General features: G+C 39.3%; 1 protein-coding gene across 2 annotated transcripts in view; it reads right to left on the minus strand.

The window, feature by feature from the left end:
• Nucleotides 1-17,514, minus strand: part of LOC128703751 (cytochrome P450 2L1) — a 148,784-nt gene that overhangs the window by 17,182 nt on the left and 114,088 nt on the right. For both annotated transcript variants that reach the window (XM_070103762.1, XM_070103763.1), the window contains one exon: nt 5,514-5,658. In XM_070103762.1, coding sequence (XP_069959863.1) covers nt 5,514-5,658 — 145 coding nt within the window. The remainder of the gene's footprint in view (nt 1-5,513; nt 5,659-17,514) is intronic.

The following is a 17,514-nucleotide window of genomic DNA, read 5'->3' on the forward strand; positions in this document are numbered from 1 at the left end:
CAAAGGTTTGCAACAAGACTAGTCCCAGAGCTAAGAGGTATGTCCTACGAGGAGAGGTTAAGGGAAATCAACCTGACGACACTGGAGGACAGGAGAGATAGGGGGGACATGATAACGACTTACAAAATACTGAGAGGAATTGACAAGGTGGACAAAGACAGGATGTTCCAGAGACTGGACACAGCAACAAGGGGACACAGTTGGAAGCTGAAGACACAGATGAATTACAGGGATGTTAGGAAGTATTTCTTCAGCCACAGAGTAGTCAGGAAGTGGAATAGTTTGGGAAGAGAAGTAGTGGAGGCAGGATCCAATCACAGCTTTAAGCAGAGGTACGATAAAGCTCATGGTTCAGGGAGAGTGACCTAATGGCGACCAGTGAAGAGGCGTGGCCAGGAGCTTGGACTCGACCCCTGCAACCTCAACTAGGTGAGTGCTAGGTGAGTACACACACACACACACACACACACACACACGCACACACCTGAGAATAGCGTTCCGATACCTTAATAAGGAATCATTCAAGACACTGTACACTGTGTATGTTAGGCCCATACTGGAGTATGCAGCACCAGTCTGGAACCCACACCTGGTCAAGCACGTCAAGAAGTTAAGAGAAAGTACAAAGGTTTGCAACAAGGCTAGTCCCAGAGCTCAGGGGAATGTCGTACGAGTAAAGGTTGAGGGAAATCGGACTGACGACACTGGAGGACAGAAGGGTCAGGGGAGACATGATAACGACATACAAGATACTGCGGGGAATAGATAAGGTGGACAGACAGGATGTTCCAGAGAGGGGGCACAGAAACAAGGTGTCACAACTGGAAGCTGAAGACTCAGACGAGTCACAGGGACGTTAGGAAGTATTTCTTTAGTCATAGAGTAGTCAGGAAGTGGAATAGCCTAGCAAGTGAAGTAGAGGAGGCAGGAACCATACATAGTTTTAAGAAGAGGTATGACAAAGCTCAGGAAGCAGAGTGGAGAGGACCTAGTAGCGATCATTGAAGAGGCGGGGCCAGGAGCTGAGTCTCGACCCCTGCAACCACAATTAGGTGAGTACATACATACACTACGTGTGCCACTAACCAAAATCTTCAACACTTCCCTTGAAACGGGACAACTACCTGAAGTATGGATGAAGGCAAATGTAGTCCCCATCTTGAAGTAAGGAGACAGAAACTAAGCACTAAATTATAGACCAGTGTCACTGACGTGTATAGTATTCAAAGTCATGGGGAAGATTATCAGGAGAGTGGTGGAGCACCTGGAGCGGAACAAGATTATAAACAATTTCCTGCACGGATTCGTGGAAGGAAAATCCTGTGTCAAAAGCCTACTAGAGCTTTATGACAAGAAATGAGAGGGAGGGGTGGGTTGATTGCATTTTCTTTGACTGCAAGAAGGCCTTCCACACAGTTCCTCAAAAGAAATTAGTACAGAGGCTGGAGGAACAGGCACATATAACATGAAGGGCACTGCAATGGATCAGAGAACACCTAACAGGGAGGCAACAGCGAGTCATGATCCATGATGAGGTATCACAGTGAGCGCCTCTGACGAGCGGGGTCCCACTGGGGTCAGTCCTGGGACCAGTGCTATTCTTGGTATATGTGAATATGACGGAAGGGATAGACTTAGAGGTGTCCCTATTTGCAGATGTGAAGTTGAGGAGAATTAAATCAGATGCAGACCAGACAGGTCTAAAAAAGAGACCTGGACAGGCTGGATGCGTGGTCCAGCAACTGCAGACCGCAGACAAAGTATAGGCTAGGAGGCCAAAGAATGCAAACCTCACTCAAGGAGAAAGATCTAGGAGTAAGTATAATACAGAGTATATCGCCAGAAGCACACATTAACCAGATAACTGCTGCGGCTTATGGGCTCCTGGAAAACCCGAGAATAGTGTTCCGGTACCTTAGTAAGGAATAGTTCAAGACTTTATACGTGTACAAGGGCCCATACTGGAGTACAAAACACCAGTTTGGAACTCACACCTGGTCACACACATCAAGAAATTAGAGAAAGTGCAAAGGTTTGCAACAAGGCTGGTTCCAGAGCTAAGGGGAATGTCCTATAAAAAAAGGTTAAGGGAAATCGGTCTGACCACACTGGAGGACAGGAGGATCAGGGGAGACATGATAACAACATACAAAATACTGTGTGGAATAGACAAGGTGGATAGAGACAAGATGTTCCAGAGATGGGACACAGAAACAAGGAGTCACAATTGGAAGCTGAAGACTCAGATGAGTCAAAGGGATGTTATGAAGTATTTCTTCAACCACAGAGTTGTTAGCAAGTGGAACAGTCTGGCGAGCGATGTAATGGGGTCAGGAACCATGCATAGCTTTAAGACGAGGTATGATAAAGCTCATGGAGCAGTGAGAGAGAGGACCGAGTAGTGTTCAGTGAAGAGGTGGGGCAAAGAGCCGAGTCTCGACCCCTGCAACTACAATTAGGTGAGTTCACACACACACCAAGCAGAACTACAAAGGGATCTGGATAGACTGCAGGCCTGGTCCAGAAACTGGCTCCTGGAGTTCAACCCCACCTAGTGCAAAGTCATGAAGATTGGGGAAGGGCAAAGAAGACCACAGACGGAGTACAGTCTAGGGGGTCAGAACCTACAAACCTCACTCAAGGCAAAGGATCTTGGTATGAGTATAACACCAGGCACATTTCCTTAGGTGTCCATCAACCAAATAACTGCTGCAGCATATGGGTGCCTAGCAAACCTAAGAACAGCATTCTGACATCTAAACAAGGAGCCATTTAAGACCCTGTACACTGTGTACGTTAAGCCCATATTGGAATATGCAGCGCCAAGCATGTAAGGAAACTAGAGAAAGTGCAGAGGTTTGCAACAAGACTAGTCCCTGAGCTAAGAGGTATGTTCTACGAGGAGAGGTTAAGGTAACTCGACCTGACGACGCTGGAAGACAGGAGAGTAAGGGGGGATATGATTACGACATAGAAAATACTGAGAAGTATAGACAAGGTGGACAGAGACAGGATGTTCCAGGGATGGGACACAGCAACAAGGGGTCACAGTTGGAAGTTGAAGACTCAGATGAACCACAGGGATATTAGGAAGTATTTCTTCAGTCACAGAGTTGTCATGAAGTGGAATAGCCTGGGTAGTGATGTAGTGGAGGCAGGATCCATACATAGCTTTAAGAAGAGGTATGATAAAGGTCACGGAGCGGGAAGAGTGACCGGGTAGCGGCCAGTTGAAGAGGCGGGGCCAGGAGCTATGACACGACCCCTGCAACGACAACTAGGTGAGTACAACTAGGTGAGTACACTCACACACTCACATGTTGAGTAGATTCAGTGTCATGATGGTGCCCAACAATTACAAATAAAACAAATTAAAGACATGCTAAATCAGGTACTAATTTTACATTAGTGGATATCTAATACAGTAATTTAATAGAGAAAACAAAGGCACAATACCATGACTGGAACAATACACAAAGGCACAATACCATGACTGGAACAATACACAAAGGCACAATACCATGACTGGAACAATACACAAAGGCACAATACCATGACTACACAAAGGCACAAACAATACAATACATAAAGGCACAATACCATGACTGGAACAATACACAAAGGCACAATACCATGACTGGAACAATACACAAAGGCACAATACCATGACTGGAACAATACACAAAGGCACAATACCATGACTGGAACAGTACACAAAGGCACAATACCATAACTGGAACAATACACAAAGGCACAATACCATGACTGGAACAATACACACACATAAAGATGACAAGATGGATAATGAAAACTTTCAATACTAGGAATGCCAAGCCATGATGACACTCTTCAGGTTGCTGGTTATATCTAGGCTGGAATATTGCTGCACACTAACAACACTTTTCAAGGAAGATGAAATTGCCGACTCAGAAAATGTACAGAGAACCTTCATGGCACACATAACTGCGATAAAACACCTCAGTTACTGGGAACGCTTAAAGTTCCTCAATCTAGAACGCAGGCGGGAGAGATACATGATTATATACATTTGGAAAATTCTTGAGGGATTAGTACCAAACTTGCGCACGAAAATCACTCGCTATGAAGCAAAAGACTCGGCAGACGATGCAACATCCCTCCCAATGAAAAGATGGGGTGCCACTAGCACAAGAGACAACACAATAAGTGTCAGGGTCCTAAGACTGTTCAACAGCCTCCCAGCATACATAAGGGGGATTACCAATAGACCCCTTACTGTCTTCAAGCAAGAACCGGACAAGCACTTAAAGTTAGTACCTGACCAGCCGGACTGTGGTTCGTCCGTCGGTTTGCGTGTGTCAAACAGTAACAGCCTGGTTGATCAGGCCCTGATCCACCATGAGGCCTGGTCATAGACCGGGCCACAGGGGCGTTGACCCCCGGAGCCCTCTCCAGGTATACTTCAGGTATACAGGAGAAACAAAATTCATTGCGACATACTGGCCCCCTCTCGTATACTATATACCGACTCCCTTACTTTCTTGTGTTAGTGTGACTTGTTAATGGTCCAATTTGGATCGAAATGTCGTCATAAAGTTTATTTCTCCTACGTGTGAGTTATTTATGAACGATTTAATAACTAGACACAATGATCAGTTAATGTACCTATACTCAACACATAATATTTCAACAGTAGCGCTCATATAAGGTCAATACCAACAGTCAATTAGTTAAAATAACTATATCTAGCACAATATTTCAACAGTAGTGCTCATATAAAGAGGTCAATACCAACAGTCAATTAGTTAAAATAACTATATTTAGCACAATATTTCAACAGTAGTGCTCATAAAGGAGGTCAATACCAACAGTCAATTAGTTAAAGTAACTATATTTAGCACAATGTTTCAACAGTAGTGCTCATATAAGGAGGTCAATACAGTCAATTAGTTAAAGTAACAATATTTACACAATGTTTCAACAGTAGTGCTCATACAAGGAGGTCAGTACCAACAGTCAATTAGTTAAAGTAACAATATTTAGCACAATGTTTCAACATTAGTGCTCATCAGTACCAACAGTCAATTAGTTAAAGTAACAATATTTAGCACAATGTTTCAACAGTAGTGCTCATACAAGGAGGTCAGTACCAACAGTCTAAAGTAACAATATTTAGCACAATGTTTCAACAGTAGTGCTCAACAAGGAGTCAGTACCAACAGTCAATTAGTAAAGTAACAATATTTAGCACAATATTTCAACAGTAGTGCTCATATAATGAGGTCAATACCAACAGTCAATTAGTTAAAATAACTATATTTAGCACAATATTTCAACAGTAGTGCTCATATAAGGAGGTCAATACCAACAGTCAATTAGTTAAAATAACTATATTTAGCACAATATTTCAACAGTAGTGCTCATATAAGGTCAATACCAACAGTCAATTAGATAAAGTAACTACACTCAGCACAAAATACTGCAACAGTAGTGCTAATAAAAGGTCAATACCAACAGTCATTTCAACAGCATACCTGTTCCAAATGGGAGGAATCCTTCTTTCTGGGGCACAAACTTTCCACTGTCATCCATGAAGCGATTCGGGTTAAATTTGTGAGGGTTTTGCCAGTAGTTTGGATCCTCATGGCTTATCACAGAACATCCTTGAAGGATCATACCCTGTGACGAAGTGAAAAAGATTTATTTTTATGTAACAATTCGGCGTGTTAAAAATTATATAATGTTCTTCTGTGTATTTGATTGAAGTAGCCATAATGGCTGATTAAAAAATTCCATAACAAAGAATCCTAAATGTTGCACATGTCTCATTCTTCACCTTACATTACATACTGTATATTACAAGAGGGCCTCGCTTTACAGCACTTTGCCTAACAGTGTTTTGCTAATACAGCGGTATTTAATTATGCCCATTCTTCATTTATTCAGGATACTTACAATAAATATATTCACCATTCACTATAAGCTAAGGACATAGGTATTCTTGGCTAAGTAATGCATGTACTGTATATACATTTTTTAGGCCTACCTCTGTTACTCAGTGGTAGTGTAAACCTGTTATCAGGCTTTTATATGCTTTTGAAAAAATAATGTTTCACTTTACGTAGATTTTTGCTTTACAACAACCTACCCTGCTGTATAAGCGGGGCCTGCCATATATTAAAAAAAAACTTACTACTTTATTAAAAATATAACGTATTGGCCAATTCCCTCATCCTCCGAGGTCGCAACGGACAAGTCAAGAAGTAGCAGTCAACACATAGCAAGCGGTACACCTGACCCCAAGCGCTCGGGCTGCGGCCCAAAGCAGGGGTGTGGCTCCTAAAGGGTACTGCAGTGCTTGCTTCCTTTGCACCTTCTGACATCATCTGCTGCTACGTAGCTGCCACATTCTTTAAGCCCAGTGGGGCGGGATTTGTGGCAGTCCAAAGTGCCTAGCTTCTTAAGGGCCCCATGATGGCGGGGAATGGGGCTAGGCCTGGGGACAATTGGTCCCACAAGATGAAGAGGTACTTGTACCTCTTCGAATGGATGACGTTAGTCAAGACACTCACGAAATATGGAGCCAAGGCCGGTTCACCACCTGGTCAAGACCCGGTCTGGGATATTACCGGCAAACCTCAACCAAGCCAGCAAGACCTCATCCTTCCAGAGCAAGCCAACTCAAAGAAAGAACATGTATATATAATGCTAATAATATATAGATAATCACTGATTATCAAATTACAGGTTGTTCAGCACCTAACATTGTCTGGCAGCACTGACTCTACACTTAATATTATTCGGCAGCACTGACTCTACACTTAACATTAACCCGCAGCAATGACTCTACACTTAACATTATCCCTCAGAACTGAATTTACACTTAGTATTATCTTTCAGCACTGACTCTACACTTAACATTATCTGGAAGCAATTACACTACACTTAACATTTTCCCTCACAACTGACTTTACACTTAGCATTAACCCTTAACACTGACAATACATTTAACATTATCCCTTAGCACTGACTCTACAAGTAACATTGTCCCTCAGCACTAAATCTACACTTAACATTAACCCTCACCAATGACTTTACACTTAACATTATTCCTCAGCACTAACTCTACACTTAACAATATTCCTCAGCACTGAACCTACAAGAAACATTATCCTTCAGCACTAACTCTACACTTAAAATTAGCCCTCAGCAATAACTCTACACTTAACATTATCCCTCGGCACTTACTCTACACTTAACATTATTCCCCAGCACTAACTCTACACTTAATATTAACCATCAGCACCGACTCTACACGTAACATTATCCCTAAGTACTAACTCTACACTAAACATTATCCCTCAGCAATGTCTCTAGAAGTAACATTATCCCTCGGCACTAACTCTACGCTTAACATTATTCCTTAGCACTGAACCTACACTTAACATTATCCCTCAGCACTATACACTTAACATTATCCCTCAGCACCAACACTACACTTAGAATTATCCTTCAGCACTAACTCTACACTTATCATTATCCCTCAGCACTAAATCTACATTTAATATTATTCCTCAGCACTAACTCTACACTTAACATTATCCCTCGGCACTAACTCTACACTTAACATTATCCCTCAGCACTAACTCTACACTTAACATTATCCCTCAGCACTAACTCTACACTTAACATTATTCCTCAGCACTAACTCTACACTTAACATTATCCCTCAGCACTAACTCTATCCCTCAGCACTAACTCTACACTTAACATTATCCCTCAGCACTAACTCTACACTTAACATTATCCCTCAGCACTAACTCTACACTTAACATTATTCCTCAGCACTAACTCTACACTTAACATTATCCCTCAGCACTAACTCTATCCCTCAGCACTAACTCTACACTTAACAATATCCCTCAGCACTAACTCTACACTTAACATTATCTCTCAGCACTAACTCTACACTAAACATTATCCCTCAGCACTAACTCTACACTTAACATTATCCCTCAGCACTAACTCTACACTTAACATTATCCCTCAGCACTAACTCTATACTTAACATTATTCCTCAGCACTAACTCTACACTTAACATTATTCCTCAGCACTAACTCTACACTTAACATTATCCCTCAGCACTAACTCTACACTTAACATTATTCCTCAGCACTAACTCTACACTTAACATTATTCCTCAGCACTAACTCTACACTTAACATTACCCCTCAGCACTAACTCTACACTTAACATTATTCCTCAGCGCTAACTCTACACATAACATTATTCCTCAGCACTAACTCTACACTTAACATTATTCCTCAGCACTAACTCTACACTTAACATTATTCCTCAGCACTAACTCTACACTTAACAATATCCCTCAGCACTAACTCTACACTTAACATTATTCCTCAGCACTAACTCTACACTTAACAATATCCCTCAGCACTAACTCTACACTTAACAATATCCCTCAGCACTAACTCTACACTTAACATTATCTCTCAGCACTAACTCTACACTAAACATTATCCCTCAGCACTAACTCTACACTTAACATTATCCCTCAGCACTAACTCTACACTTAACATTATCCCTCAGCACTTATTATCCCTCTAACTCTATACTTAACATTATTCCTCAGCACTAACTCTACACTTAACATTATTCCTCAGCACTAACTCTACACTTAACATTATCCCTCAGCACTAACTCTACACTTAACATTATTCCTCAGCACTAACTCTACACTTAACATTATTCCTCAGCACTAACTCTACACTTAACATTACCCCTCAGCACTAACTCTACACTTAACATTATTCCTCAGCGCTAACTCTACACATAACATTATTCCTCAGCACTAACTCTACACTTAACATTATTCCTCAGCACTAACTCTACACTTAACATTATTCCTCAGCACTAACTCTACACTTAACAATATCCCTCAGCACTAACTCTACACTTAACATTATTCCTCAGCACTAACTCTACACTTAACAATATCCCTCAGCACTAACTCTACACTTAACAATATCCCTCAGCACTAACTCTACACTTAACATTATCTCTCAGCACTAACTCTACACTAAACATTATCCCTCAGCACTAACTCTACACTTAACATTATTCCTCAGCACTAACTCTACACTTAACATTATTCCTCAGCACTAACTCTACACTTAACATTATCCCTCAGCACTAACTCTACACTTAACATTATCCCTCAGCACTAACTCTACACTTAACATTATTCCTCAGCACTAACTCTACACTTAACATTATTCCTCAGCACTAACTCTACACTTAACATTATCCCTCAGCACTAACTCTACACTTAACATTATCCCTCAGCACTAACTCTACACTAAACATTATCCCTCAGCACTAACTCTACACTTAACATTATCCCTCAGCACTAACTCTACACTTAACATTATTCCTCAGCACTAACTCTACACTTAACAATATTCCTCAGCACTAACTCTACACTAAACATTATCCCTCAGCACTAACTCTACACTTAACATTATTCCTCAGCACTAACTCTACACTTAACATTATTCCTCAGCACTAACTCTACACTTAACATTATTCCTCAGCACTAACTCTACACTTAACATTATTCCTCAGCACTAACTCTACACTAAACATTATCCCTCAGCACTAACTCTACACTTAACATTATTCCTCAGCACTAACTCTACACTTAACATTATTCCTCAGCACTAACTCTACACTTAACATTATCCCATAAGCTACATAATGCTACATAATGAGATCATAAAAAATATATGAGCATTCATTATGGTTGAAAATCTAGCATAACCTTTCCCAAAGATACCAGGTGATGATACATGTATACGTGTGATGATACATGTGTACGTGTGATGATAAATGTATGTATGTGATGATACATGTATACATGTGATGCTACATGTAAACATGTGATGATGCATGTATACAGGTGATAATACATGTATTCATGTGAAGATACGTGTATAAAAGTGATGTATGCATGTGATGATACATGCATACATGTGATGATACATGCATAAAGGTGATGATACATGTATGCAGGTGATGATACATGTGATTGATGTATACATTTGATGATACATGTTGTAATACATGTGATACATATGCATATGATACATATGTACATGCCATGATACATATGATATATGTATACATGTTATGGTACATGAATAAAAGTGATAATACATATACATATGTGATGATACTTGTATACATGTTATGGTACATGAATAAAAGTGATAATACATATACATATGTGATGATACTTGTATAAAAGTGATGATACATGTGATACATAAATGTGATGATGCATGTATACACATGATACATGTATACATGTGATGACATGTATACAGGTCATACATATATACAGGCGATGATACATGCATACGTGTAATGATAAATGTATACATGTGATGATACATGTATACATGTGATGCTACATGTAAACATGTGATCATGCATGTATACAGGTGATAATACATACACGTATCTTCACATGAATACAAGGTGATATATGTATACATGTGATACATATACATATGATACATATGTACATATGATACATATGATATATGTATACATGTGATGGTACATGTATAAAAGTGATAATACATATACATATGTGATGATACTTGTATAAAAGTGATGATACATGTGATAATACATAAATGTGATGATGCATGTATACACATGATACATGTATACATGTGATGACATGTATACAGGTGATACATATATACAGGCGATGATACATGTATACATGTGATGATACCTGTATACCTGTGATGACACATATATACATGTGATGGCATATGTATACATGTGATACATGTATACATTTGATGATACATGTATACAAGCGATGATACATATAATGATACATATATGTGGGTGAGCTGTTATCAACAAATTTTGTTGAAAATAAGAAAAAGTTTTGGAGTGAGATTAACAAGTTAAGGAAGCCTAGAGAACAAATGGATTTGTCAGTTAAAAATAGGAGAGGAGAGTTATTAAATGGAGAGTTAGAGGTATTGGGAAGATGGAGGGAATATTTTGAGGAATTGTTAAATGTTGATGAAGATAGGGAAGCTGTGATTTCGTGTATAGGGCAAGGAGGAATAACATCTTGTAGGAGTGAGGAAGAGCCAGTTGTGAGTGTGGGGGAAGTTCGTGAGGCAGTAGGTAAAATGAAAGGGGGTAAGGCAGCCGGGATTGATGGGATAAAGATAGAAATGTTAAAAGCAGGTGGGGATATAGTTTTGGAGTGGTTGGTGCAATTATTTAATAAATGTATGGAAGAGGGTAAGGTACCTAGGGATTGGCAGAGAGCATGCATAGTTCCTTTGTATAAAGGCAAAGGGGATAAAAGAGAGTGCAAAAATTATAGGGGGATAAGTCTGTTGAGTGTACCTGGTAAAGTGTATGGTAGAGTTATAATTGAAAGAATTAAGAGTAAGACGGAGAATAGGATAGCAGATGAACAAGGAGGCTTTAGGAAAGGTAGGGGGTGTGTGGACCAGGTGTTTACAGTGAAACATATAAGTGAACAGTATTTAGATAAGGCTAAAGAGGTCTTTGTGGCATTTATGGATTTGGAAAAGGCGTATGACAGGGTGGATAGGGGGGCAATGTGGCAGATGTTGCAAGTGTATGGTGTAGGAGGTAGGTTACTGAAAGCAGTGAAGAGTTTTTACGAGGATAGTGAGGCTCAAGTTAGAGTATGTAGAAAAGAGGGAAATTTTTTCCCAGTAAAAGTAGGCTTTAGACAAGGATGTGTGATGTCACCGTGGTTGTTTAATATATTTATAGATGGGGTTGTAAGAGAAGTAAATGCGAGGGTCTTGGCAAGAAGCGTGGAGTTAAAAGATAAAGAATCACACACAAAGTGGGAGTTGTCACAGCTGCTCTTTGCTGATGACACTGTGCTCTTGGGAGATTCTGAAGAGAAGCTGCAGAGATTGGTGGATGAATTTGGTAGGGTGTGCAAAAGAAGAAAATTAAAGGTGAATACAGGAAAGAGTAAGGTTATGAGGATAACAAAAAGATTAGGTGATGAAAGATTGAATATCAGATTGGAGGGAGAGAGTATGGAGGAGGTGAACGTATTCAGATATTTGGGAGTGGACGTGTCAGCGGATGGGTCTATGAAAGATGAGGTGAATCATAGAATTGATGAGGGAAAAAGAGTGAGTGGTGCACTTAGGAGTCTGTGGAGACAGAGAACTTTGTCTTTGGAGGCAAAGAGGGGAATGTATGAGAGTATAGTTTTACCAACGCTCTTATATGGGTGTGAAGCATGGGTGATGAATGTTGCAGCGAGGAGAAGGCTGGAGGCAGTGGAGATGTCATGTCTGAGGGCAATGTGTGGTGTGAATATAATGCAGAGAATTCGTAGTTTGGAAGTTAGGAGGAGGTGCGGGATTACCAAAACTGTTGTCCAGAGGGCTGAGGAAGGGTTGTTGAGGTGGTTCGGACATGTAGAGAGAATGGAGCGAAACAGAATAACTTCAAGAGTGTATCAGTCTGTAGTGGAAGGAAGGCGGGGTAGGGGTCGGCCTAGGAAGGGTTGGAGGGAGGGGGTAAAGGAGGTTTTGTGTGCGAGGGGCTTGGACTTCCAGCAGGCATGCGTGAGCGTGTTTGATAGGAGTGAATGGAGACAAATGGTTTTTAATACTTGACGTGCTGTTGGAGTGTGAGCAAAGTAACATTTATGAAGGGATTCAGGGAAACCGGCAGGCCGGACTTGAGTCCTGGAGATGGGAAGTACAGTGCCTGCACTCTGAAGGAGGGGTGTTAATGTTGCAGTTTAAAAACTGTAGTGTAAAGCACCCTTCTGGCAAGACAGTGATGGAGTGAATGATGGTGAAAGTTTTTCTTTTTCGGGCCACCCTGCCTTGGTGGGAATCGGCCAGTGTGATAATAAAAATAAATGTATACCTGTGATGATTCATGTATACATGTAATGATAAATGTATACATGTGATGATACATGTATAAATACGATCATACACGTATACAGGTGATGATACACGTATGCAGGTGATGATACACGTATACATGTGATACATATATCATCACATGTATACAGGTATACAGGTGATGACACATGTACAAGCATAATGATATATGTATATATGTGAAGATACATGTATACAGGTGATTATACATGTATTCAGGTGATGATACATGTATGCATGTGATGATGCATACATGTGATGACACATGTATAAATGTGATGATACATGTATAAATGTCATGATGTATGTATACATGTGATGAAACGTGTATGCCGATGATACATGTATACATGTGATGATACATGCATGCAGTTGATGATACATGTATAAATGTGAAGATACATGAATAAATGTGATGATACATGTATACAGGCAATGACACATCTACATAGATGTTCGTCTACTTACAATGGGGTTACGTTTCGCCCAACTCATCGTAAGTCAAAAATATCATTAAGTCAAAAATTAACATGTACAAAATAAATAACTACTGACAATGTTACTTGTCGTCTTCATGCTGGGTAATTATCTAAAGTTACTTGTCTTCATGCTGGGTAATTATCTAAAGTTACTTGTCTTCATGCTGGGTAATTATCCAAAGTTACTTGTCTTCATGCTGGGTAATTATCTAAAGTTACTTGTCTTCATGCTGGGTAATTATCTAAAGTTACTTGTCTTCATGCTGGGTAATTATCTAAAGTTACTTGTCTTCATGCTGGGTAATTATCTAAAGTTACTTGTCTTCATGCTGGGTAATTATCTAAAGTTACTTGTCTTCATGCTGGGTAATTATCTAAAGTTACTTGTCTTCATGCTGGGTAATTATCTAAAGTTACTTGTCTTCATGCTGGGTAATTATCTAAAGTTACTTGTCTTCATGCTGGGTAATTATCTAAAGTTACTTGTCGCCTTCATGCTGGGTAATTATCTAAAGTTACTTGTCTTCATGCTGGGTAATTATCTAAAGTTACTTGTCGCCTTCATGCTGGGTAATTATCTAAAGTTACTTGTCTTCATGCTGGGTAATTATCTAAAGTTAGTCTTCATGCTGGGTAATTATCTAAAGTTACTTGTCTTCATGCTGGGTAATTATCTAAAGTTACTTGTCTTCATGCTGGGTAATTATCTAAAGTTACTTGTCTTCATGCTGGGTAATTATCTAAAGTTACTTGTCTTCATGCTGGGTAATTATCTAAAGTTACTTGTCTTCATGCTGGGTAATTATCTAAAGTTACTTGTCTTCATGCTGGGTAATTATCTAAAGTTACTTGTCGCCTTCATGCTGGGTAATTATCTAAAGTTACTTGTCTTAATGCTGGGTAATTATCTAAAGTTACTTGTCGCCTTCATGCTGGGTAATTATCTAAAGTTACTTGTCTTCATGCTGGGTAATTATCTAAAGTTAGTCTTCATGCTGGGTAATTATCTAAAGTTACTTGTCTTCATGCTGGGTAATTATCTAAAGTTACTTGTCTTCATGCTGGGTAATTATCTAAAGTTACTTGTCGCCTTCATGCTGGGTAATTATCTAAAGTTACTTGTCTTCATGCTGGGTAATTATCTAAAGTTACTTGTCGCCTTCATGCTGGGTAATTATCTAAAGTTACTTGTCTTCATGCTGGGTAATTATCTAAAGTTAGTCTTCATGCTGGGTAATTATCTAAAGTTACTTGTCTTCATGCTGGGTAATTATCTAAAGTTACTTGTCTTCATGCTGGGTAATTATCTAAAGTTACTTGTCTTCATGCTGGGTAATTATCTAAAGTTACTTGTCTTCATGCTGGGTAATTATCTAAAGTTACTTGTCTTCATGCTGGGTAATTATCTAAAGTTACTTGTCTTCATGCTGGGTAATTATCTAAAGTTACTTGTCTTCATGCTGGGTAATTATCTAAAGTTACTTGTCTTCATGCTGGGTAATTATCTAAAGTTACTTGTCGCCTTCATGCTGGGTAATTATCTAAAGTTACTTGTCTTCATGCTGGGTAATTATCTAAAGTTACTTGTCGCCTTCATGCTGGGTAATTATCTAAAGTTACTTGTCTTCATGCTGGGTAATTATCTAAAGTTAGTCTTCATGCTGGGTAATTATCTAAAGTTACTTGTCTTCATGCTGGGTAATTATCTAAAGTTACTTGTCGCCTTCATGCTGGGTAATTATCTAAAGTTAGTCTTCATGCTGGGTAATTATCTAAAGTTACTTGTCTTCATGCTGGGTAATTATCTAAAGTTACTTGTCTTCATGCTGGGTAATTATCTAAAGTTAGTCTTCATGCTGGGTAATTATCTAAAGTTACTTGCAGCCTTCATGCTGGGTAATTATCTAAACTTACTTGTCTTCATGCTGGGTAATTATCTAAAGTTACTTGCCGTCTTCACGCTGGGTAATTATCTAAATTTACTTGCCACCTTCATGCTGGGTAATTACCTAAAGTTACTTGCAGCCTTCATGCTGGGTAATTATCTAAAGTTACTTGCAGCCTTCCTGCTGGGTAATTATCTAAAGTTACTTGCAGCCTTCATGCTGGGTAATTATCTAAAGTTACTTGCAGCCTTCATGCTGGGTAATTATCTAAAGTTACTTGCAACCTTCATGCTTGGTAATTATCTAAAGTTACTTGCAGCCTTCATGCTGGGTAATTATCTAAAGTTACTTGCAACCTTCATGCTGGGTAATTACCTAAAGTTACTTGCAGCCTTCATGCTGGGTAATTATCTAAAGTTACTTGCAGCCTTCCTGCTGGGTAATTATCTAAAGTTACTTGCAGCCTTCATGCTGGGTAATTATCTAAAGTTACTTGCAGCCTTCATGCTGGGTAATTATCTAAAGTTACTTGCAACCTTCATGCTTGGTAATTACCTAAAGTTACTTGCAGCCTTCATGCTGGGTAATTATCTAAAGTTACTTGCAGCCTTCATGCTGGGTAATTATCTAAAGTTACTTGCAACCTTCATGCTTGGTAATTATCTAAAGTTACTTGCAGCCTTCATGCTGGGTAATTATCTAAAGTTACTTGCAGCCTTCATGCTGGGTAATTATCTAAACTTACTTGTCTTCATGCTGGGTAATTATCTAAAGTTACTTGCCGTCTTCACGCTGGGTAATTATCTAAATTTACTTGCCACCTTCATGCTGGGTAATTACCTAAAGTTACTTGCAGCCTTCATGCTGGGTAATTATCTAAAGTTACTTGCAGCCTTCCTGCTGGGTAATTATCTAAAGTTACTTGCAGCCTTCATGCTGGGTAATTATCTAAAGTTACTTGCAGCCTTCATGCTGGGTAATTATCTAAAGTTACTTGCAACCTTCATGCTTGGTAATTACCTAAAGTTACTTGCAGCCTTCATGCTGGGTAATTATCTAAAGTTACTTGCAACCTTCATGCTTGGTAATTATCTAAAGTTACTTGCAGCCTTCATGCTGGGTAATTATCTAAAGTTACTTGCAGCCTTCCTGCTTGGTAATTATCTTAAGTTGCATAATCGTAAGTCGAAAAATCGTAAGTCAAACCATCTTCAGTTGAACATTTGTATGTACACGATAAATTCTTGTTAAGTGTATGTGAATGATTGGATCTGGTGACCCAGTGGTACAATGACCCCAGTGAATATTTCCTTTTTTTTGAGTACTGATGTATGGTAGGCAAAGCTCTTGCTTACCATACCACGGGCGGGGATAGAACCCGCGGTCAGAGAGTCTGAAAACTCCAGACCGTCGCGTTAGCCACTGGACCAGCTAGCCACAATAAGATTCGTCCAACTAGGTATATTTCTACACCATAGGAAGGCTAGCATAGGCACCTCTGTGACCACAAATGCAAGTTTTTACAGACGAATCTCCATCTAGCGTGGCCGTGACGAACTCTAGCTCAAGTCCCCGCAAGTCCCCTCGTGTCATTACGATTTCGTAAGTCAAAGCTCTTGCTACACACGCTGAGGGGTCCTGGTCTGATTTCCAGCAAGGGTGAAAATACTATGCGTGGTCCCTTACTCCTGCTGTCCATGATCACCCATCACTAAAATAGGTACCTGTTTGCTAGTTAACTGGAATAGGTCACATCCTCGGGGCAAAATTGACTTAATTTGCCCCAATGCTCTGCATAACAAAGGGCTTTGTATGTAGTTTAATGTCGTCGTATACCTTTTTTATGTACTTGTAGAAATATAGATTTATTATTATTATTATTATTATTATTATTATTATTATAATTATAATCATTAATATAATTATTATTATTATTATTATTATTATTATTATTATTATTATTATTATTATTATTATTATTATTATTATATTCACTGTTATTGAGTTTAATTGTTTTACAGGTAATGACGATTCTAGCATATTAGAAATAAATTTTGGAATTACAATGAAAATCTTATTTTAAGAGTCAGAGTGAAGATCTTTGGCTAGCAGATAATGATATTTTATATTATGTTAGAACTGTGGCAGCTTCCAGTGTGTTG

The sequence above is a fragment of the Cherax quadricarinatus genome, chromosome 87 (assembly GCF_038502225.1).
Source record: "Cherax quadricarinatus isolate ZL_2023a chromosome 87, ASM3850222v1, whole genome shotgun sequence".
Classification (NCBI taxonomy): domain Eukaryota; kingdom Metazoa; phylum Arthropoda; class Malacostraca; order Decapoda; family Parastacidae; genus Cherax; species Cherax quadricarinatus.